The 24024-nt window shown below is 50.2% G+C and overlaps 1 protein-coding gene across 15 annotated transcripts in view; it reads left to right on the top strand.

Moving 5' to 3' along the window:
- Positions 1-24024, top strand: part of HYDIN (HYDIN, axonemal central pair apparatus protein) — a 115529-nt gene that overhangs the window by 50238 nt on the left and 41267 nt on the right. For 14 of the 15 annotated variants that reach the window (XM_021408634.1, XM_021408635.1, XM_021408641.1 and 11 more), the window contains 11 exons: positions 2469-2536; positions 4509-4744; positions 5952-6052; positions 7254-7389; positions 7556-7720; positions 10343-10495; positions 14241-14479; positions 16089-16326; positions 17708-17851; positions 18972-19115; positions 19769-20082. In XM_021408634.1, coding sequence (XP_021264309.1) covers positions 2469-2536; positions 4509-4744; positions 5952-6052; positions 7254-7389; positions 7556-7720; positions 10343-10495; positions 14241-14479; positions 16089-16326; positions 17708-17851; positions 18972-19115; positions 19769-20082 — 1938 coding nt within the window. Of the gene's footprint in view, positions 1-2468; positions 2537-4508; positions 4745-5951; positions 6053-7253; positions 7390-7555; positions 7721-10342; positions 10496-14240; positions 14480-16088; positions 16327-17707; positions 17852-18971; positions 19116-19768; positions 20083-20175; positions 22612-24024 lie in introns of those variants that run through there. The other variant, XM_021408647.1, reaches the window with a different exon arrangement.

Consider the following 24024-nt stretch of genomic DNA (forward strand, 5'->3'; position numbering starts at 1 on the left):
GGTAGTGAGGGAATGAAAGGAACCTGCAGTTGATTTATCAATAAGGTAAGGGAAAATTGATTAAAAAAAAAAAAATAAGAGCAAGGTTATTACTTTGCAAGAGAGTGGTGAGTAGGTCTGTTGACCTCCGGTAGAGAAACAATTACGTTGGCTTTGTGTTTGGAGGGAAAGTGCTGCTTTTTTTGGAAATCAAGAGGGAACATTTCACAATCAAATAATTTATTCTCCTCTGTCCCTCCCCCCAAAATTGGTCATGGGATGTTGTTGCATAAGCAGCTTTCTCCTTGAGCAAGGGCAGGCTTTGCTTGGAAAGATGTGCTTATCACAGGTAGAATACAGTTTTCTTGTCTTGTGCCCACTGCCTCTGCCCTGCCATGACCACGTTCTTCAAGAAGGTGGTTGTCCATGGGTTCATTGCCTTCTGGTTTTCCCCAGCCAAATGAAGTGGTTCTGGTTTCTCCACTGGTTCCCAGAGAACTTCACTCCCAGTGCCAGCTTGTTGTGGTCCCTCCCTCAGCTGGGTTCAGACCTTGTTTCTCAGTGAAGCAGGATTGCTCTTCGTGTTTTTGATCCTTCCCCATCCTGATTCCTGGATGATGGCTCCTTGCAGCCCATCTGATGTTACATCCCCATCTGCAGTAAAATTCCCAGTGCGATGCACTCCTTGGAGATGGCGTCTGCCTCCTTGATTCCCTTTGTTTCAAAGTTCCCTCTCCAGCCCTAATCTTTCATCCTCCAGCCCCACAGCTCCTTTGAGGTGCCAGCTGAAGGTGCACCTCTGCTTCAGGGGGATTTGTGGCCTGGATTTAGTCCTACATGGAGAAAATTCTCAGTTCTCGGAGGAGATCTGCCTGGTGGGACATGGGGCCACTGAGGAAGGAACAGGGATGAGAGCTCATGTGGCTCCTCTCTTACCTGATATTGTCTCTTTTGCTCTGCAGTGACCCCGCTCTCCCTATGCACGTGCATTAAATAATGCTACTGTAAGAAAAAATGTGGTCAAAACCACTGCCTCCCTCTATTTCCTGCAAGCTTTACTGTTATCAGCTGTTGCCCAAGGAGCTCGGGGTTGGCTGCTTGCCTGAGTCTTCTTGGGCAGCTGCTCAGGTTTAGCTTGAGCACAGGCACAGCTCACTCAGCAGCAATGGAAGCCTGGCAAGGCTCGTCCCTGGCAGCTCCCAGCATCATCCCCAGCTGTGCCTGGCTTGGAGGTAGTTTTCCATCATCTCCTGGCATGGGCTGCAGTGGGAAGCATGTCTGTTCCCTTTGCTCTGTTCAAAGTAAGCTGTGCTGCCTTGAGAGGTTAGGGCTGATTATGTGAGGTCCTTGGGGAGGGACCTTCAGCAGCAGCAGGGATTTGGACCTGGCTTATTCTCAGGAACTAACTCAGTTCCAAGGAAACAAGAGTTAGCCTTGGGTTGAAATGCCTGAAAGTTCGTTCTTTTTGATTCCCTGATCAGAAGATGCCTAAACCACAGGAGATTCTTGTTTGGATGCCAACATGAAAACTTGTTTCTTTGGTGTTTAGATGGGGTTGGTGAGAATGGGGGACCAGAGATGGAGGGAGGTCCCTCCTGTTGGGATATTCAACACAGGCATGATGGCAGTCCTGTGGATAAAACCAGAAGGCACCATTCACTGTGATATAATTAAAAGACAGCAGGTATTGATTGGCTCCAGCCATGACAGGAGGGAGTGGAAGTGGTGCAGCTCCAGACGGTGATTTCAGTGGGTGAGGTTTGGAGCTTGGAGCCCAGCTGCTGGATTGTGAGGGCAGGGAGGAAGGTGAGCTGGGCTCAGGACACCCACGCTTGGTGGTGTAAGACACACCTTGCTTGTGCATGTGGTGCACTGGTGATGAACTGATGCTTTTCTCCACAATTCAACCATCCCATGTACAAGAACGTTTGCTCTTCTGGTGATGATCAGTGTGTGTTTGGGGCTCCCCTGTATTCATGCCTCGAAATCCCATGCTGTGTGATCAAGGTCTTTTGAGGAAAGGATGTTCGTCTACTCCATGGAAACACTGGTTCCAGCTAAGAAGTAGGGGACTTGCAGGTGGGAAGTCAGGTTACAGTCGTGATTCCACTTAATTTGTGTGGACACCTCTGAGTTCTCGTGGTATGGATGGGGGAAACGGAGGCACAGAGCCATCACTTTTTCAGGGTCGTTACTCAGGCCAGATGATGGCTCTTTTTTGGCTGCCTCCTGTTCACCCATGTGATGGATTTATAGAATGGTTTGGGTTGGAAGGGACCTTAAAGGCCATCCGGTCCCAATCCCTGTGACAAACAGGGACATCCACAGCTCCATCAGTGCTCAGAGCCCCATGCAGCCTGACCTTGGCTGTCTGCAGGGATGGGGCACCCACCATGGATGCCATGCTGAACGCAGGGGTGATGAGAACCGAACACCTTGCCCTTCTCTTTAACCAACCAATGCCCTCTGCCTGTTCCTTGTCCCCACAGGGGCTGTGTCATCGGACCAACTTTCCACTTTGATGTACCTTCCCTCCACTTTGGTGACGTCCCCTTTGGTGAGTGCACCCTGGGTTTGGTCCGCCAGCCTGCGTGTTGCAAGCTAACACAAGAGCATCTGTCAAGTTCCTCCTTTGGGGTGCTAAAACCGGGGCTGCTGGCTGCTTTGGCAGCATTGTGCTGTTGGTATCACACATGTGGTCATTGGGAAAAGCTCCCAAGGGGAAGCATGGATGCACTGTTGTGTGAGAGCTGGTTTAACCCAAAGTTCCCAGCCTTCAGCAGCAAAATGAACACGAAGGTGTGTGTCCTGGGATTGCCCAGGAGGTGGGAGCTGGGACCCCGTGCCAGCTCTTCCGTGTCACTTTCGTGCGAGAAATCAGTGTGCTGTGAGGACACCTCGCTGTCCTTGTGGTCCCGTGTCACCTGGTGTTCCCACTGATGGGGCTCCTGCCCCTCTGCTGGCACAGCCTGAGCATCCAGAGCTCCCATTGAAATGCAGATTCTGACTCTGCAGCTCAGCCTCACAAAAGGCTTTTTATGGAGAGGATCTAAAGTTTAAATGTGAAATCAATTGTGGATTGATTGAAGGGCCATTATCATTCTGTGCCCAGGGTGCCTCTGTTGTTTTTTTTTTTTTTCCTGTAGACTTTTTAAGAAAACTCATTACATTTTCTGAGCTGCTTCCTCCTCTCCCTACATCACCATCTCTCACTTTATTTCCTTTGGAGCAAATAAAACAAGAAACGCACCCAGCAGAAATAAGGTTATGTAATACAGAGTTCATCCTATGTAACCTGAGTTTATTAATGCCGTCTTTCCAGCTGAAGAAGGCGGCTTTGTATTTCTTGCTGCTGCTAACTGCACTGTGCCTGGCAGCTTTGGATCCTGGGCAGTCTGTGTGTGTCCCTTTTGCACCCCTCCTTGCTGCGGGAGGTGGGCATTTGGCACTGCTGATAGGGGTGCACTCTGTTCTCCCTGCATTTGGCTTTTCCTCCCCACCTGGGCTCATTGCTCCATCACAGACAGGCAGCACTGAGCTGCCGGTGTAAACCTTCCCAGGTAGCAATCAAAGCCAGCGTGGATGCTATGTCCCCATTTGTTAGCTGAGGCAAAACATATTTCCATGCTCAGTTTTTAACATCAGGCTTAAGAGCAGGCTGGGGGTTGTCACGTGCTCGGTCTGCTTGCCCCAGAACAGGAGGTGCTTTAACAGGAGCTCCTGCTCCAGATGCACGCAGGTGTCCTGTAGGACCTGTGCTATCTTTTCCAGCCCTGTATGAATGCAGCTCAGCCCAAAGTTCCTGCTGGCAGGTACTGAACCTGCTCTTTGTGGGCTGATTTCAGTCCGTGCAGATAATCCGGTTGTGATGGGATCAGCAGTAGAAATGAAAGGTCCAATGGTGCGGCTGAGCTAGCGTGTCTAGCTGCTGCGCCTGCTGTTGCTAATGGAAAGGAAACACCGCAGGAGCGTTGCATTTGCAGTGATTAGCTGCAGGAACCTTGCTTCTGTCCTTGAGACTGCAGAGCACAATGTATGCACTGAGCGCATTACATATGCAGGAGCTGCAATAGGCAGCAGTGGGACAGCACGGGCACGACCACGTGGAGGAAGGCATAGTTTGCAGTGAGTAACTGGAATGCTGCTTTGCACAGCGTTGTAGTTCCCAGTGTAATCCTTTCTTTTCCTTTACATATGTTTTCTTTATTCTTACTGCGGATGCTCGCCAATGGCAGCATGCTGCTTTGGTGGGTTGGAGGTGGTGGGGTGTTTGCATGGGTTTAAGATAACGTTCAGCCTGAGATGTTGAATTTCGTTGCTTGACTTTGCAAAATAAATAACCCTGTCTGTATGCACGCACGTAAATGAGAAGTGATGGGCACTGTTTAATGATAGGGGCAGAGCTCCTTGTAGTTAGAGAAGGAGAACTCCGTGGTGATGGGCAGCCTGATTCCAAGTCCGGGCTTTTCTAACAGGATATTCCCTGCAGGAATTGAGGTGTAATTGGGCATCAATTCATACTTTTGTAGGCTTTCCCTGCACTTTGTCGTGCCGCCTCAGTAACACCTCCTTGGTGCCCATGACGTTCAGCCTCCGCATTCCCGGGGATGGCTCCGGAGCCCCCAGCGTGAGCAGCTCAGTCCAGGTGATGGACAACACTCACATCTCGTGGAGGATGGGGCTTCCGTCTTACCCCAAGCCCACCGAATTCACCGTGACACCCAGCAGCGGGACCATCCGTGCCCAGGGGACGCTGGATGTGCAGGTACGGAGCATTCCGCTGTGCTGATCACAAGAGGATTTAGCACTGCTGTTGTTAGAATCATAGGATAGCCATGGCTGGAAGGGACCTCAAAGCCCACCCAGTTCCATGGGCTGGGTGCCCCCACCAGCTCGGGCTGCCCAGGGCACCATCCATGGCCTTGGGCACCTCCAGGGATGGGGCACCCACAGCTCTCTGAGCTACCTGGCAGGCCACAGTGAGGTCTCCCCAGAGACTTCTCTTCTCCAAACTCAGCAAGCCCAGCTCCCTCAGCCTTTCTTCGTAGAAGTCCTCCAGCCTCTGAGCATCTCCATAGCCCTCCTCTGGACCCGCTCCAACAGCTCCTTCTTAAGAGCTGCTTAGAACCATTTCTTTGATTTACGGTGGGCAGAAGGTGGCTGTTAGAGAGATGCCATTGCATAAAAGTTTGCTGTTCTTCTTAGCTTTGTTTCTTCTCCCCTGCCAAGCAGGAGCTGCACTGACTGCAGTGATCTCTAATGGGGACAGGAAAAGCTGTGGCAGCCACAGACTGTGCAGCACCTGCTGGGCCACGCTTTGCCCTTGTAAAGCAGCACTCCATCTGTTAAAGCCAGCAGATTTCCCCTGGATTTATTCTACTGTAGATAACGTTTAAAATTAAGGGACTGATTTTTGTACAGGGGTGAGTAGGGGGGGAATAGCTGTAGTTAGTCTGTTTGTGCTTTAACTTGGTTTGTGCAAGCCCTGATAGCTGCAACGTGTATTTAACAACTTGGCCATCTTCAGAAAATTTGTGTTAGTCCTCTATACGTGGACCAGCGTAAAATTGGGCCTAAATCCTCCCTTGCCTTATTGTGGAATGGAGGACGCTGTGCCCAGTGGCAGGTCTCACTCCCAGAGGCTGTCTTGAATTAGTTGCCCTGCGTGTTATTCCAGACTGTCCCTCTTGACCTGTGGGTTGCTAAAACCTGGATCATCTTAAAGAGAATTCCCTAGGAGGGGACCTCTGTTGTCCTCAGATCCTGGCCCCTTGCCCATTTGGTCCCCAATGGGACATTCCTGGATCAGGAATGTCCACAGCTCTGTAGGAGTTTCGACATTCCAGGCTAGTGGAGCATCCATCAGCGATGTTCTCTCCCACCCGTCGATCCCAGGGTGATACAGCTCATCTCACACACAGAAGTAGGCCTTTGGGAGTGAAGAAGTGTTTGATGTTATTCCCTTCTGCCAGGTCACTCTATGCTCCAACACAGTGAAACAGTACGAGCTGGCGCTGGTGGTGGATGTGGACGGCGTTGGCAAGGAGGTGCTGGCACTTCTCCTTACAGCCAGGTATTGGGGCTTCCCTTGCATCTCATCTTCTGTCCTGGGGCTTCCACCACCAGCATGCTGTTGGGTCTGGCTCCAAACAAGAAGTAGAACTTAATGAGCTTGTTCTGCCCAGCTGGAGCTAAATCAGCTGTGAGAGCAGCAGGGCTTTCAAAGCATTATGTATGGAAAAGCACCTGTGCTCAACAAAGAGGCAGTGCCCTGAGTGTTTCTCTAGAGGGAACGGTAATTATAGTCATGATTGGCTTGGTCTGTGGTTCTTGAGGAGTATTTCCAGAGATTCATCTTCCTGCAAGGGGAGGGTGGGCAGGCTTGTGCTGAGTGGTGACCAACAGGCATCACTTGGGACCTGCTGCTGGCTGGTGTCTGCTCCAGCTCATGGAGTCACTATAAAATGGGGAAGGGCTCATGGAAGAATTGGTGAGCAAAAGATAAGAGCGAGATAGGAGGGGAGGGGGAAAGTAGTCCCTGATGTGAAGGGAGAGCTCAGATTTCTCTGCTCTCCTCTGGTTCTTCTAACCAGGCTCTGAGCACCTGAGGGAGCTGTGGATATCCCTGTCCACTGCACAGGAGTTGGACCAGATAGCCTTTGAGGGTCCCCTCCAACCCAAACCATTCTGTGATTCTGTGTTTAGAGCCACAGCCAGATTCAATCCTGGTGTGCTGTGCTAGATGTTGGCTGAATTACAACAGGGATGTAGCTAACCCCGTATATCTCATTAATTGAAAGTACTCAGTGACTATAAGGATGTTACCTTGATAAGCCATTGGCATTTTAGGATGGTGCTCATGGAAATAGCCAGGTGGGTTTGGGGTATTTTTGAGGCTGTTGGCAGAAATGCCCCCTCCATGCTTTAATCTCTCACCAACCTCTCCCCTCTTCTGGAAAATGACTGTAAATGGGAACAGAAGGAAGAGTACAAGTCCATGGGGGGAAGGAGCAAGGTAACCACAGAAGCTAGGAAAGGACACAAAACAGGATGGCTTCTGCCCTTGGTGGCTGTGACGAATGGCCAGATTTTGGGGCAAGGGAGACCATGATATGGAAGGAAAGGGAGTTGTTTTTTACCCAAGTGCACGGGTGTTACGTTGCACGCACCCTCGTGAGCCTCCTGAGCAGGAGATGCTCTCGAGGACTCAGAGAATAAACCAACTCTGCCTTCTCCCAGTGTCCCTAATTCCTCTCTGGCCATCTCTGTCCTAGGTGCGTGGTTCCCCCGCTGCGGGTGCTCAGCCCCGTGGTGCCCTTCGGGCGCTGCTTTCTCCAGCACCCCTACCAGCGGGCGCTGACCCTGGTGAACGACGGCAACGTTCCCGGCTGCTACGGGCTCCTGCCCCAGGTCTGGCACTGCTCCTCCTCTTCCCGAACCCTCCCGAGGGGTCTCCAGATCTCTTGCTTTGTCCCTTTCTGCTTTATCCCGTGGGAGTCCTTAAGCTCCTTGACTCAATGACTCAAGCACGTCAAATATCCCTCCAAAATGGCTTGAAGCTGTTTGTCCCGTCTAGGAGCACCAGGATGGTGCTGCTGTGTGGTACTCCAGCCCCGCGCCGTGCGGGATCGTCCAGCCCCGCAGCTCGGTGGAGGTGCTGGTGACGCTGCAGGCTCAGGTGATAGGCGAGCAGCAGACGGCGGCTTTTGTTGCGGTGTTTGGGAGAGAGGAATCCCCGCTGGTGAGTCCCAGAGGTGCCCTTTGCACGGCTCAGATTTTCCTGGGTAAATGAGTGATGACGGCTGGGGTGGCAGGAGTCCAAATGTTGCTTCGCTGGGTGCTCGTTGGCTGCGTGCGGTGCTGAAATCTGCACGGCAGCCTGGGAAGGGGCAAGCGTGGGCATGGGCCAGATGCTGCCGTCTGCCTGGAAGTGTTTGTCCTGGGAGCAAAGGAGGTGACAGGAGCTCCGCATTGCACCAGGCTGCGTCCCCAGAGATGGTGCATTTAGAGGAAGCAATGCAGGAAAAGTGAGTTGGATGTGTTTGCCTTCTGCTATAGCTCAGGCCCAAAGGAGCACAGGAATGATACAGCCAGAGTTTCCTGAGCTATGGGACAGCACTGACCCTGTACCAAGTGTTTCTGATGACCCTACCCCAGGTGCTTCCAATGACCTTCCACCATGGAACTCATGGCTCCAAACCCAGCTATGGGCAGGCCTGCCATGTAGAACTGATGTGAGCATGGAATGAAGGGTTCATGGTATTGCTTGTGGCATCTGCACTCCTCGCATCTGGAGCACTGAGAGGTGTTTTTCTACCAAGCTTGCGACTGGCTGAGACAAACCATTCCTGGACTAAATCCCCCTAAAATCTGTTGTTTGTAGCCAAATGTACACAAGAGCAATAACAAAATATAGGCAAAAAAAAATCTTGCATAGTGTCCTGGCTTCATCTAGCTGAGATCTAGAACAAATTTAGCTAATTAAACTTTAATTTAAAATGATATTAACTTTGAAGTAGCTACGCTAAAATGTCTTGTCATCCCTCTGAGCATGAAGTAGGATGTCAGAGGGTTGCTGGGAACCTTAAGCTTTCTGTAACGGAAAGGAAGGTTGACATTTTGAAAGCTGTTCGAGGGATTTAAGCTCTCATTAAAATGAATGGAAGTGATGCTGCTAAATCCCCTGGATGCCGCTGAACGTCTCAACCCAGGCGTTTGTGGGTCTCAGTGTAAACCAGTCAACAGGAAGGCCAGGCAGTTGCAGGAAGGCAAATTTTGCAGCAAAACCTGACATTTGGCAGAACGTTTTCTTGTAAATAAAAGGCACGCTTCCCTAAAAGATGAGAGTTTCTCCCTGGTAAAACAACCCAGTAGTTTCGCCGTTAGCTTATTTTTTTAACTACAGTGTTCTTGCAGAGCTTTTACCCTTGGGTTAACAATTTGTTTCAACCCTTACCTAAATTTTTAAAGTTTTGCTTGGAGATGAATTTGTCGTTCTTTTGCCCAAGCAGTGGAAATTTCATCTGGAGAACCCTAGCTGACCCTAAAGCAATGGTTGGCACAAGGCTGAACTCATGTATGCCTATTCAGTTAGTCAGTTTTGTGCAGCACTTATGCTCCAGTTGTTGAATAAGAAGTGAGTTTTTGCCGGCAGGCTAGGTTCTCTGCATTTTCTGTAGGACTGCCCTGTAGTTTAGGTGTGGATTCACTGTTGCATACAGTGACCTGGGCTGGAAGGGATCTTGAAGATCATCAGGTTCCATTTCTCTGTATACATGCTGCACTGACAGCATATCCTAGCCCAGCGGACCATGTGATACAAATCTGTCCTCAGCAGAGCAACCACAATGTGTTCCCACAAAACCAAATAGGATCTTGCTCTTGTCATCTTGACTCATGCCTTCTGGTGTTGGTACCAAGTCTTTACAGCCTCAGGTGGAACCTTGGACAGCTCCCTCTGCCTGTGTCATGGTGCTTCCAGCTCTACTGAACTGGGATTTTCTTTCCTCTTCCAAGAAGTCTATGGGTGAAGGGTTTTTTTAACATGAACCCTCTATTGGTAAGGACATATCATGGTAGTACATGCTCTAATTAGAGCCTAACAGGTTCCCAGCTCCTCCTTCCTCAACCAGCCCCTGATTTTGAGGTACAGCCTCCATGCATGATTTCTGGTTCTTATTGCACACAGTCGCGTCCTATCAAGAGGAGAGCGCTGGCTGAGCTGGAGGAGTGGTTCTGACAGCTGTCAATGCCATTTCCCTCTGTCAGACATCATTAAAGGTTTTACATTATGGTTTTTCGTGGCTGAATCCTGCTCCGCTCCTTCCGGTGAATCACACAGCATCTTGTCAGCGTGGGAGTTTTGTGCATTTGAGACTTGTTGGGGTATTTGGGATGGGTGAAAGCCAGCAAGACTGGGTAAATTCTCATTGTTTTAATGATGTGAGAGGGCAGACTGGTAAAGGGATCTGCATTCCTCTTCCAGCAGCCTGTACCAGTTCTGCAAGAACGAAACTGTCAGGTCACAGACTGGAAAAGGAGAAAAATGCTGAATGACGTAATTAATAATTAACGACTGCAATTCCTATAGTACCAGGAGTAAACGTGAATACAATTCAAACGCAGGCGTGAACAAAGTGAGAGAAGCTGGGTTTCTTCACCCCAGTAAAGGTCTCTTCTGTCTTTCAGTTGGGATCACCCTAGATCCTCCACTTGCTCCAGGTCTTTTGTGTTGTCACAACACTAAATGCTTCAAACAACCGTAATCATCCCTCAGTCTAGGAGCACTCTGAGCACTGTCTCATCTTTTTAACCTTTCTTTCTTTCTTTTTTGGGGGTCTTCTCTACGTGCTTCCTGGAGCAGGAAATCCATTTAGCGAGCACTGGAGAAGGCCCAGTTGTCTACGTGCAACCGAGTAAGCTAAATTTCGGCCGTATCCCAGTTCTGCAAGATGTTTCCAAAACTCTGCACCTCTTCAACCAGGCTGTCATCCCTGCATCGTTCTGGACAGAGATGGTAAGTGTTTGCGGGGCTGTTTTCCAACCTATCATATGTGATCTATAGCAGCCCGGGGCTTGATCTTATGTACAATATATCCATGTCATCATCTCAAAGGGAAAACAAAATATTCTGTGACCTCAGATGGCTAGTGCTGGTTTATAAACGATGTTTTTTTGGAGGGTTTTGCATGCTGTTTTGCTATAGCTTGCACCTGTGGCTGCGATCCCATTGCAATTCCTTCCTTCCTCGTGCAGCTGTACTCTGTGAGGCTTACAGGGGGTATCTGCCTCTCAGTGCTCTCACTTATGGGGCTGGGTGATAAATCCACCAGCCTCGTGTTCTCCAAGATGCCAAAGCTGCTGCTCTGATCTCCTGCTGGCAGACTGCGCAGGACAGCGAGCTGTCCTTTCCCTGCCTCCTGCTGATGGCTCATCTTGAAACTGCTGCTGCTAGCAGTGAGGCTTATAGATCACGGACCCCACTTGAAAGAATGAGCTATTGATTGAAATTTTCACAACAGCAACATTACGGGACTGGCAGCTCAGCAAACTGAACGAGATTAAATTAAGGGGCAGCGACAGCGAAGGCATAAGGCAAGTGTCTTGTTCAGAGTAGAAGAGGAAAGTGCTGTAATGGAGATGGCCACGTTGACCACTTGGTGGTAACCATTATGTGTGAGTTGCTGTTCCTGTCAAGTCATGCTTCCTTCTTGATTTATGGGTGAAAAGAGCAAACTGAGATGTAGATGAGCTATGTCACTGCTTTGGGGTCAGCCAGGAGAGAGGCATGCCAGGCTGGAACTGAAGGAAAGATCTCCAAAGCTGTGCACTGAGGTGGAGAGCTCTGCTGGCCTTCTGTCTTAGTTTCAGCAAGGGATGGAATTGTTTTCTTCAGAGCCTTTGGTATGATGCCACGTTTTGGTTCTAGGGGAAGAACAATGGTGATAACACACCAATGTTTCTAGTTGCTGCTAAGCAGTGTTGTACAGAGCCAAAACCATTGGCAGCAAAGGGCCCAAGGAGCTGGGAGGGAACAGAATTGGGACAGCTGACTTAAACTGGCCAAAGGAATGTTCCATACCATTTGGCATTGTACAGAAGGAGTTTTGAAGGGGTAGGAGTTCATCTTTCTGTTTCACTGTGCAGGACCTTTTCCGTGTAGGAGACTGTGCCTTGAAACATGGCGTCAGTCACAAACATAGGTGTAGCCAGGAATTTGCAGCTTTGTGCTGGCAGTGAGCTGCACCAAAGTCTTCTGAGGACGGCAGAAAGCTGTGTCCTCCCCAGGGTGTGGTCTGCACGTGGCTTTTAGAAGGGGCAGGAAAGGATTGGAGGGGAATTTGGGAAAGGCACCTGAAACCTGACTGCAGGGAAGAGTGCTTATTGTATCAGTATCTTACGTGAATTCATGCCCTCTCAAAATTGCTGTATTTCAGTAAGCAAAGGAATTGTCATTCTATTCATCTAGGGAAACTAAACTCATAGTATTCTGCTGCACTCATTGGCCAACCAAATTAAAGAAGTGGAGAAGTCTTCAAGGCAATTACGCTCCTACAAGCAAGAGTGACTCAGCTGCGTGCTTTTCCCAGAGGACACTAGAAAGGGGTTGGTTATTAAATGTTCTGCTTGGCAGCCAGCAGCCAGGCTGCGGCTGTGTCCTGGCTGGCGAGCCCCAAGGCTGAGTGCTGGTGGGGCGAGCTGGGACAGGGGAAGCAGATGGAGGCAAGCAGCCGAGCCAACCGTGACAAATTAGGCTCCGCTGTCAAGTGGCAGCAAGTCCCACACGTCAGTTTTGATGTTTTTTATTTATTTATTGTAGAACATTCCCTTGGTGGTACACTGGGGCTGAAGCTGGACCCAAGCGGTCCACCTGCCGTCTCTTTGCTGCCCTTTGCAGAGTTGGTGCAAAGCTGGAGGATTTCTGGCTGCTGGGGGCTTTTCCTGGTGCTTTTGCTGGGAAGATGGTGTTGCTGTGGTGCCAGGAGCCTGGCTGTCCACAGGAATTGCTTGCCCCTTCAGTTCCTGAACATCTCCAAACAGTCAGACCCCACATAGAGTCATGGAGTCATAAGGTTGGACAAGACCTCTCAGATCCCCAAGTCTAACCCCGTCCCACCCCCACCATGCCCTCTGCCCACGTCCCTCAGTGCCACATCTGTGTGGTTCTCGGACACCTCCAGGAGGGGGGACTCGGACCAGACCATTAGAGTCAACAGTGACTGTTCTGCAGCATCACAACTCCTGTCTGCCTTCCCTATTACCCAGACAGCACTGATTTCCCAGAGACCCTTTTTTCCTCTTTATGTACACATAGCCAGAAAACAAAACTGATATTTTTTTGAAAGTTCCTCTGCCTGGCAGAGATCCCAGGTAAAGCATCAGCCTTGTCCCTGCTCAGTTGACTGGTCTGAAAGAAATGCGGCTTGGGAAGGAGGACAGCTGCATTCTGACTATTGAGTTCTGCTTCCCCTTGGACTTGTGCAAGGCCAGGAGGACCAGAACCCTTAATTAACTGGCTGTAAGTAGTGTGGTGGCTCCCCTGTTGTTCCTTGAGAGCTGCTATCCATCTCCCACACTCACTGGTGCTCATTACAGCCAGATTTTGGCAGCTCTTACTCTCAATGGAAGTCTGTCCTGTAAGGAGCTAATGATCTCAGTGCTAAGCTTCTTGATTAAATGATTGATCCCAACCCTTGCTTACCACTCAGGAACTCTGATGTCCAATAGTGCAAGCTCCTACAGGGACAAAAATAGCCACTATCTTTGTCTATTCAGTGCATTACAGCAATTGCATCATTACCCAGAGCACTTAGGGATAAGCGAGAAGAAGGGATGTTATCAGAAGTCAGACCTTACAGTGGGGGTTTCTATAGATGGAATATATGGGACCGCTCACTTCCAGCTCCTAGAGACTTGGAGCTCCAAGGGATTTCTGCTCCATGGGGGAAATTTGGATGGTGCAGGCAGGAGCTGTTCTACAAACCCACATGGAGATGGCCCAGCACAGCATATTGGTTATGGTGGGTCTCCTGCTGGGTGCTGCCCATTGCATCCAAGCCCTAATGAAGGAATGACAGCATGCTGCAAATCCTTCTCCCCCTGAGCCTGCCTGCGTGCAGTGGGTCCGCACTGGGAATTCAGAGCCTGTCTCCATCCAGACAGCCTATCACATTCCTCAGCAATAGTTTCTTGGGCACAATTTACTGCCCGACTTGCTGCCAAGCTTTGATAAATGAGCTTTGTCATGTAGCAAACTTGCAGATTCACCTCTAGAGTAGAGCTATCAGGTCTCCTTTTCAAGCGAGCTACCCTATGTCAGCACAAATCAGAGGAAAAGCTGTACCTTAATGTCAATGAAGATCTCACACCCGCTGGTTGGTTCAGACTTGTTCTCTGGCTGGTGGCAGCTCAGTGGCAAGGGATGTGGGGGCAGGAAGAGGGTTTGTGGTGTCACCCACGTGAGGGTGGAACAGGTTGCTCAGAGGAGATGTGGATGCCCCCATCCCTGGAGGTGTTCAAGGCCAGATTGTTTGACATCCTTTGTACTGGTCAAAATTGGGTCAGTGAAGGGAGTCCTCTACCAGAGAAGTAATATACAAGTTGCACAAGGCCCTGGATAGTTGGTGTTTCCAGACACCATGGCTTATAGTGGTTGAATTTCACAAAATCTGTCTTTTACCCTTGTACCTTCAACCTTCCCTTTCCCTGCACTCAGAAATCTCCATCGCTCCTACCTTGAGTTGATCCTGCTCCTCTTCCAGGATCGCAAAGATTCGTGCTGGAGGGTTGAACCCAGACAAGGCGTCATCCTCCCCGAGACTGAGGTGTCGGTGGCTGTCATAGCCAACCTGGACGACACCAGGAAATTCCAGGACAACATGAACCTCTTCATAGAGAACAGCAGCACCTACGTGATCCCCGTCCGGGCTGTCGGCATCGGCACCACCATCGTCACCGACAAACCCTTTGCACCAGAGCTCAACCTGGGGCCGCACTTCAGGTAGGGGCTCTTGGGTTCAGGTAGGGTTCGGGATGTGTCGTGGTCCTTCAGGTCAAGCCTTCCTCTTGAGGACCCAGCAACATTTCATTGATAGGAATTCCTTTAGAAACACCTAATGGATGTTTGAAAGGCATTATGCGCTCAACCTCAAAAGCCACCACAGTGGAAACCAGTTGCTAACTTGTCGCTGAATTGCCCTTAGTTATAATGCATTTATTTCCTCACTTTGTCAAATAGAGATCTGGAGCAAAACAGCAGGTCCCAGAAGCCTCTGGCTGAAAAACACTACGTTACCAGTATAAACATATTTCCCTTCGCAATAACAGTGCTTGCTTTTTCACTCAGTATGGAGTATTGGTTCACAACAGCGTAAAACCTGGTGGTAGCTTGTTAGCAACTCCTTGACAAAATTAATGATGCTGTTTTATTTCTCCTCTTCCTGGCAGTGCTGGAGGAGCAGTAGAATTTCTTTGCCCTTGATCAGCTCGCTTGTCTTTCCCTGCTGAGCTTCTCGTTATTAGGCGTAGTTTTCCCTTGTTTCTCCTGCCTGTATTTTTGTATTTCTTATTATTTTCCCTGCCATCTTTTCCATCACAGCAATGGAATCCCAGGACATGGGATGGTGGCAGGGGACTGGCATGTTCCATGAGCACGGAAGACACTTTCTATGACCATAATTTGAAAGTGAGAGGAGAGAAAGCCTGCTGAGGTTAAGCAGGATAAATCAAGAGCGTTAATTGAGAGGGCTCATCTCAAAGAGGAGGTTCTGTGTCTTACAAGCAGGGGTGGAAGGGAGGTCCTTAACAAGAGCCCAGGCACCAGCTGAGCTTCTCAGGGCTGTGGTCTTGCATCTGGCATGACTGCTCCGAGTTCTCCGTGAGACACAGCATCTCATGCCGAGTTGTTACTCAGCAAACACTTCTGCAGTCTGTTTCAAAGACTTGTTGGTTTCTGTGTCTGTATTTACCTCCTTACAGTGGATGCACGTTTCGTGCTGGGTTTGAACTCTTCCTGGAATCATTCATTTCCTGGCCAAGCTGAGATTAATAATGGGTAAAATAAAGGGTAAAATAATTACTCCGGCCTCACCCGCCGTTAGGGTTTCTTTACATGAAATAATCAATTTCCATTGAACGCTCATTTAAGTTTATGTCTCGCTCTAGTTAGTTACCCCCTGCTGCTCCCCTCTGCACCCAGACCTGCTCTTGCTGCCATGTTCATGCCAGGGGAACTTCCGTTGATCCCATGTACCCACAGCCCATTTTTTTTTTTTCCCAAAGCACAGCACCAGGGCACAGGATGGTGATCTGTTGGGGGCAGCGAGGGTTGCTGGGGGAAGCACCTTGGAAAAATACAGTGAGTGTGGAGCCCCAGAGTTACTGGGCATGGTGGTGATGGATCAGTGGTTGAACTGGATGCTCATAGTGGTCTTTTCCAACCTTAATGATTCTATTAAAACTGTTCCTTGCAAACATACCAAACGTTGCACGCTGATAAACTTGGGACAACCATGGTCTGGCTTCTGCTGTAGCCAGCAGAGTGCTGAAGCTGGGTGCCTACTGGGAAATCCTGGCTTCCCTGACACTTTCCATCTCTGCTTCTCTTCCAGCCTGAGTCTCTTCTCCTATCACTTCAAGATAACGAACAAGGGAAGGCGCACCCACCAGCTCTACTGGACCACAGAAGGCTTCGCCCCGTTCCGCCAGCGTGATCGCCTCCCAGCCGTGGGTGACACCAAGGACAGCTTCCGCCAGGGCCCTGTGTTTAGGCTTTGGCCGCTGAGGATGGAGCTGATGCCAGGCAGGACGATGGAGATGACACTGGAAGGCTTCTCCAGCACTCCAAGGGTAAGGTTGGGTTTGGGGCCGAGGTCTTGCCATTGGGTTACATCCATGGGATCAACCTCAGTGACCCTTGGCTCTTACTGGAGAAAACGAGCATTTGCCTTCAAGAAGTGTTTAAATGCCACAAGTTACCATGGCAGCACCGGTTGCTTTCCTTGCTGGCCACCATCAGTTGCTAAGGCTTTGCTTGTTTCTATAGCTACCATAAAGCCATCTTGCTGATATCAAAATATGGGCTGCTTTACGGGGCGAACGGCAGGTGATAAGGTGATAAGGCATCGCATGCTGTGGCATAAGGGAAGGACAGAGAAAAGAGTTCAGCTCAGAGAGATTAGGAAGTAAATAATAATTAAAGAAAAAAAAAAAAAGGTGATATATCTGGGGGAAGCATCCACAACACCTGGGGAGGGGGCAGCGTCTGGGAGCAGCAGTATTTTTCCTCTGTGCACAAACACAGGCAGAGGGCTTATCTGGCACTGAGCTGCAGAGGAGAAAAATGAACACAGTGCTTCAGCACTGGCCATCACAGGAGGACGTTCTCCACGTGGGGAACTGCTTCCAGAGATCATTACCATTGACAGCTGAGGCTTGTGTCAATATTTCCACACCAGCCCCGCTGCCCCAAGGGCAGTTGGTCTGGCAGTAGGGCTGCGCACCCATGAGCTGCAGTTCGAGGTGTTAATGGAATTGCTGCATGGGCCGCTTTTGCCAGGGGAAGCCCAATTCAGAGAGTTGCAGAATGGCTTGGGTTGGAAGAAAATTGTGCAGGGAAGCAGCCAGTGAGAAGGAATGAATCTGCACCATGCCCCCTGTGGTAGCAGTTTTGAAAGGTGTTTGAGAGTGGTAGTGGAGGAGGACGTGGTAATTCATGTGGTGGGACTCTGCAGGCATGTCACTTTGCAGTTCTGAACTCTAGGGGATTGCTGGAGAAAGGGAAAAGGAACCAGGGAGGAAATGCAAAGACCAGGGCACTGGAGAGGCCGTTGTGCTAGGAAAGCTGCACAGGGATCTGTGAGCTTGGCTGCAGCTCCTGGGGCCAGTGCCAAGCCCCTGGGAAGGCTCTCGCCTTGCTTGTGTGGAGCTGGGTTGTGAGGCTGCAATGGCGGCGGGAGGGGGATGTGGAGAAGTGATACCACAAGAGGAACCAGGAGAAGTCGGAGTGGAAGAGCACTTTGCTTGGGCAGAGGGCTGCCACCTGAGACGCCTTGTTGCATGGGATTCTCCCATGTATCCTTTCCTCTATGCTTCCAAAAGAAGGCTTGTTGGCTTTGGGCCCTCTTATCACCCATTTCCCTCAATGCAGTTATTTTTGTAGCGATGTCCCACTGCTTTCTGTAAGGGTTCTGCTCACCAATGGGGCACACAGGGGACTGTGGCATTGCAGGTGGTGACGGAGCGGCTGCTGTGCCACGCCATCATAGGCAGCAAGGCGGGGAAGACTCAGGTCATGCAGGTGGACGTCACGTGCGAGTTCGTTGCCCCTGTCCTGCAGATCTCCTCCAGGGAAATCACTTTCTGTGTGGAGAAGGTAAGTGCCTGCGTTGTGTCCTCGTGCTCAGTGGTAGGGCTGCTGACCTAAAGCCTTCAGGGCGCATGGTTATGTTAATGAAGTTAACTCTTCTCCAAGCCCATGGGGCTTTGGTTATTGATTCAAACATGACCATCCCTTGCTTCCTCACCCACGTAATGCTGGGATTACAGCTCCCCAGCAGAGGTGGATTGGGGCCGCTTCTAGAGAGGCATCGGTTTCTGTACTCGGTGTAAAGGAGGGTTCTGAGCATTCCCCAAGGCACAGTGAAGTCTGAACACCGGTCCTGTAGGGAGGCTGAGAAAACCGAAAGTGCTGTCAGCAGCTCAGATTGATGAGGAAAAGCTGTCATGGTCTCTTGTCTCTCTGCTGCTCTCTCTGCTGTTGGTGGAGATGTTGGCTCTTTGCATTTCCTCATCACCTCCTTCAAAGAAGCCGCAGACGTCCTTCAGTTGCACTGACGATAACAGCAACGCAGAGCAGGTGCCCTTTGGTCTCTTAACTCCTGCCTCCTGCATCATCCTTCCTTCTCCCACAAGGTGTCTGAAAAAGAGAAAATAGTTCATTATTTAGCGTCAGTGTTTCCAGGTCTCTCCTCCAGCTTCCTGGCTCCCAGTGCAGCCCACGGTCCTGTTCAGGTTTAATGAGAAGCTTTTTGCTCCTCCCTGGTGCCCACGCTCTGCTCCATGTGTGCGCTCCCGCTTACCGAGCGCGATGGCACGGCAGATGTCTGAGAGCAATGCGTGTAGAGCTCGTTTCCCAAACACAGTCTAACTTACACAAGTGGAAATGAGCCTTGCACCTCTCAGCCCAAAGCTGGAGATGTATGGTGTGGGTTCGCTTTGTTTTGGCCTCGTAGAAGCAGCTGCCTCCTCTTGGGTCCCTTTGCTTCCTCTGTAAGGGGCAGTGATGTCCGTAGTCCCCTGCAGGATGCTGTGGCTTCTGAGAAAGAAAAGTGTTTGATGAACGCTGAGAAAATCTTTCTAAAAGAGTGAAAAGCAATTAGAATGGTCAATAGAGAGCTATCTGCAATTCAGAGGTTGAAAAATGTGAAGTGCAGCAGAAAGGGAAGGGGGCCTGTGTCCACTCCTTCTCCACTTGTTGTCTCCTGTCTCTGTAGCAACCCAGTGATGTCCTAACTGCTCAGCACGAACCCCTGCACTTGAAGAACATCTCCTCCCTGCCGCTCAGCGTGGTGCTGCTCATGGAGCAGCCCTTCTCACTCTGCGACGTGGAGCAGCGGCCCCTCCCCGCAGGCACCCAGGTGAGCAGCCCAGGCTTCATGGTGCAGCTGCAGGAGCTGGAGGTGCTTGGTCTTTGGGTCAGCAGCAGCCTGGACAGAACTAAACCACATTTGAAATGAGCTGCTGAAAGAAACTGCCTTTCTTATGAGTAAATTTGGGCTTTCTCTCTCTGCTGTAAGCCTGAAGCTGCAGTGCTATTGCCCATCTTCTGAGTGTAAGGATGAAGGAATTCTTCAGGAGTCAGTGCTTACCGTAGTGCTGAAGTGGTTATGTTTTTGGCACATAGCCTTCTCAGGTCCAGGGTTCAGCAGACCAGTACTTGTTTCTCTCTCGCATAAAGCAGAAATGTAAGCCTGAGATGGTCCCATATGGGTGTTTGGGGTGCTTGTGGGCAGACACACACCATAAAGAAAATGAGGGATGAACTGAGAAGCTCACATTGGCATCCCACCTGGAACACCATGCATTCACGTGCTTCATGCCACCAGACATGAAACTTCATCACACTGCCATTTAACACAGCAACATAGAATGGCTTGGCTTGGAAGGGGCCTCAAAGACCACCTGGTTCCACCCCCTGCCTCAGGCAGGGTTGCCAACCACTGGATTAAGCACTAGGTCAGTTTGGCCGGGGCCTCATCCAGCCTGGCCTTAATGTCTCATCTCCTTGCAGCCACTAAAGCTGAAGACTGGGGAGGAACTTCACCTCTCCATCAGATTTAACCCTGCTTACAAAGAGGATTTGAACATCCGGGTAGCAGAGCGGGCTCTGAAAATACGATTTCTTGAGCACCCTCTTGAGGAGCAGGTTGTCGTTCGGGGAGAGGTCTACTTTCCAAATCTTGACATCGAGACCATGGCCGTGGACTTTGGCTGCATCTTGAATGACACCGAGGACGTGCGTTACGTTGAGATGACCAACTGCAGCCCGCTGCTCGTCCGGTACCGCTGGTCGTTCCTGGCAGGTGGCCATGTGAGCCAGATGAGGTACGTGCCTTGCCCTTTTCTCCTTCCTCGTGTTTTGTCTGTCATTTGCAGAGCCCAAGGCTGTCTGCTTGCGATCTGACAAATTGCTTTCAGCTCTCCCATCTGGAAATGTCACCTACTGGCCGCGGTCAGGGTGAGTGCTCGGGGAAGAGGTGACCTCCACCAGTCTGAGGCTGGGAGGGAAACGACGTGTCCTGCAGCTGCGACTATAGGGTGTAAGGAGCCTGCAACACTTCAGCCTTAATCCATAGCCCAGGATCTCGCTGTCTTACCTCTGAATCGTAGAGTCATTAAGGTTGGAAAAGACATCTAAGAATATCAAGTCTAACTGTCCGTCTACCACTCATATTGCCCACTAAACCAATGCCCCTGGAGAGCAGGGCTGCCCCATGGGTTGCACGCCCAAGAGCCATCTTGCAGTCACGCTGGAGCACATCTGTAAGCACATTTCCAGCCGTTCTTCCCGCTGTGGCCTCTCTGCATAGTACAAAAGTCTAGTCTGGATGGTTTTAATTACAGCAGCAAATGGTTTTTCCATAATGCCCTAGGAAAGTTAACCACTGTGCATTGAAGTGCCGCTCTTCTAAATAATACAGATCATCAATAAGCAGCTTTGTTTGGAGAATTGGATCTGGCTCACAGCAGGAGACCTGCTGGGGACTGGAAATTAGCTACGTCTGTGTGGAGGGCTCCAGGGAGGACCTGGGCTCTGGGCAGCCCGTTCTCAGCTGGGTCTGACCAAGTAACGGGACCTTCTTGATGCATGGCACCTTCAGGAATGGACCCTAAAGGTTTCCAGTTATGTAGAGGGAGGTAGGCAGGCAGGAGGGGAGCAGCACTGTAATCGTTGCTTGGAGGCCGCTGTCATCTCCTGGTAAATTAGATTAGGGTTTAATTACAAGCTAAAGGGAGAATCTAATTTTGATGATAGAACAATGCTTATATTTTATAATAACAGAGAAACAAGCACATTACACCAAAGCCTGTGTGGAATTAATTTCCTCTGGGGCCACTTGTTGGCCGGTTGCCTGTTTATCTTTACTCTTATTATTTAGAACCTCTTTGAGTTTTTAGAAATGTGAGAGCTGAGTTGTTTTTTTTCGGCTTTTAATCACCCTGTCCCCACCTAAATTGGCTTTGCTGGACCTGAGCCCACAGGCAGTGGTTCTTGCAGAGGGTGCTGAATCACCCAGCTCCATTGGCTGGGCAGCACCAAGGAGTTCCAGCACTGGACAGCATGGCAGCCCTTGCTCCACTGGTCTTGGGCGTAGATCCTTTGCTGGCTTTTTAGCGAGGAGGACGTTGTGACAGCTCCCGTTTCTGCTCTGCATCTTAATTAAGCATTAATGTACTCTCCCTGGGTCCCTCAGCAGACACCATGTGATTCTCCATGGCAGAGCTGGAAATGAAGACAGTCTCCAAGCTATTAACACCTCAAATTGCTCATTAAGAGCCCAGCAGAAGGGCAGCATGTCAGATATTATTTCTGGTCCGCATTAAGCACTGTTGGTATTCTAAATTATCAGATCAAACTAACTCAGCCTGACATGGGGAGAATCAAACATCGGGTCCCATGGAGGTGAGATGGATGGAATTTAACCATCCATACATCTAACCTTCCTGGAGCCCATCATCAGAGGCTCCCAGCATCAATCAGACACACACATTTATTTTGACCAGGAGAGAAAAATGTTGTTTCTCTGTCTGGGCAAGACTGCGCCTAGGTGTGTTTTCTTCTTCTAACTGTTGAATGCATTTTCTTCCTCCTTACTCTTTAGTTCCTCAAGCAGAGTAATCACATAACCCAGCCTAAGCGTTGCTGTGGTTGGACGTGCCAGGTCATGCCAACCATGCCTCTTTTCCAACACTGTTGAGCCACGAATCTCTTGTGATTCCTCCTCCCCTAGAGTACATGAGCAGGGACAGGCTGAGATCAGTCTCTTCCCTTGCACTTTTGATAACTCCAAGCTGAGTTAAGCACGGCACCACAATGTTTTCTGCTGCCTTGGGATCAATTTCCAGAAAGACCCATCAGGAGGCAGAGCCAAATTCAAGCACCACATTTCTTATGCTTAAGATATCTTATCTTTAAGGTTCCTTCCACGAAGACTGACTTGTGCCCCTTTTCAAGGGAATTACGTAGCTCTTCAGTGTGGCTTGAGATTCCCATCAAAAAGGAAAGCCTTACATCCAAAGGTGGTACAAGGCATTTCTAGAATAACCAGAGGCACCTGTGAGAAGTGCTTCCTTCCTGCTACTACCAGAGGCTCAACACTAGAGTCAGCTGTTCTCCAAAGTTTTCTTCTTTATGGGAGCATGCAACAAGGCACGGCTCCTTCCGAGCACTGCTGTTCCTGTACGACCCCTTCATCCCTGTTCCTATTTTCTTCATGTGAGACCCAGGGACACAAAACCTTCCTGGGAGGCGGCCAGCACGCTCCACGTCGTCCATGCTCCAGGACAGACTATCTGCACAGCCATGGTGCCTCTCATACCTGCTGTCTGCCCGGATCTGATGCCTCTGCAGTGGGAACTTCATGGCTACAAACCCAGAACAATGCATCATGAGCAAATCCTTCGTGGAAGGGGTTTGTTGAGCTAAACAGTTAGGCAGCGTCTCTCTTTTCTACCTAGGATTTTCTCTGCCAATTTACTTCGAACAAACAAGGAGTCTTTCTCCTCCCAAGTGGGTCTTCTGTGGCATTAATAATTTCTTGTTCCTCTGCCCTCTCTCCTGCCACGTCCCCCGGCAGGCTGCACTGCAGGGACCCTGCCAGCCAGGTTCCTGCCTCGTTACTGACAAAAATAATCTCTTGTTATACTTGATGGGGCCTTTGTTTTTGGTGGTTTTATAACAAGGAAGAAATGGAAAATAGAGACAGTGAAAAACAGTGCAAGGCAAAAATCTGACAGCAGTGCTCTGTCAGCTGCCAGAGGAGAGAGGTAGCAAAAAGTTATATCTGAAATGCACGTGTTTGCTGTGCCCTGGTGCTGGGGAGCCTCAGATGAGGGACAAGAGTGCGTACCCCTTTCCCCCCCAGTATTGTCATGGGCCTGCTGCGTCTCAAGCTCTTTGGGGCAGCAGATCTGGGGATTTGGTGGCTCCAAGGTCACTGCTTCCCCCATAGCCCCATGGTCTTGGGTCTCTCCGTTTGGAGTGCTGCAATTCCTACTTGGGATGCAAGCTGGCTCTCAGGAGGCTCTGCACTTGTGGGCAGAGATGATGTGAAGATGAAACAAGGGAAACTTCTGGAAATTTGCTCCCTGTTCCTCCTTGGGAGCGTGACAGTGAGTTTCAGACATCTCTGCTGTCCCAGAGCTTCTGACCATGGGTAGACCGTGGAACAGGGCCTCTACCACAGAGCCCAGAATGCCTCTTTGAGAATCACTTTGACTCTTGCATTTGGGTTTTCTGAGGCTCAGATTGGATATTAAGAACAACTTATTCTCAGAAAGAGCAATGAGGCACGTCACAGCTGCCCAGGGAGGTGGGGGAGTCTGTGTCCCTGGAGGTGTTCAGGAACCATGGGGATGTGGCACTGAGGGACATGGTCAGTGGGGCACGGTGGGGGTGGGCTGGGGTTGTGCCTGGCAATCTGAGAGGGCTTTTCCAACCTTCATGGTTCTATGATTCCTTTACCCAAGGGTGACCAACCCAAGTGCTTCCGTTCTCCATGGTGGTCTGGAGAACCGTGCCCGCGCACTGGGGAGCACACTGGGGTAGGGTAAGTGGAGGCTTTTTGCTCTGCCACCAATGCTCCGTGAGCACCTGACTTCCCTCTGCTCTCTGATCTTCATTACCCAGACCGCACAGTGGGACCTGCGGTGGGTTTGCACTGCAAACAGTGTCATTCTCTGGATAAATGCTGGTACCCCTGTGCCCAGATGGATTTGCTTTAACTCCCAGCAGGACCAAGGGGAGGACCAGCTGGGGTGGCAGAT

Source organism: Numida meleagris, chromosome 10 (assembly GCF_002078875.1).
Source record: "Numida meleagris isolate 19003 breed g44 Domestic line chromosome 10, NumMel1.0, whole genome shotgun sequence".
NCBI classification, from domain to species: Eukaryota; Metazoa; Chordata; class Aves; order Galliformes; family Numididae; genus Numida; species Numida meleagris.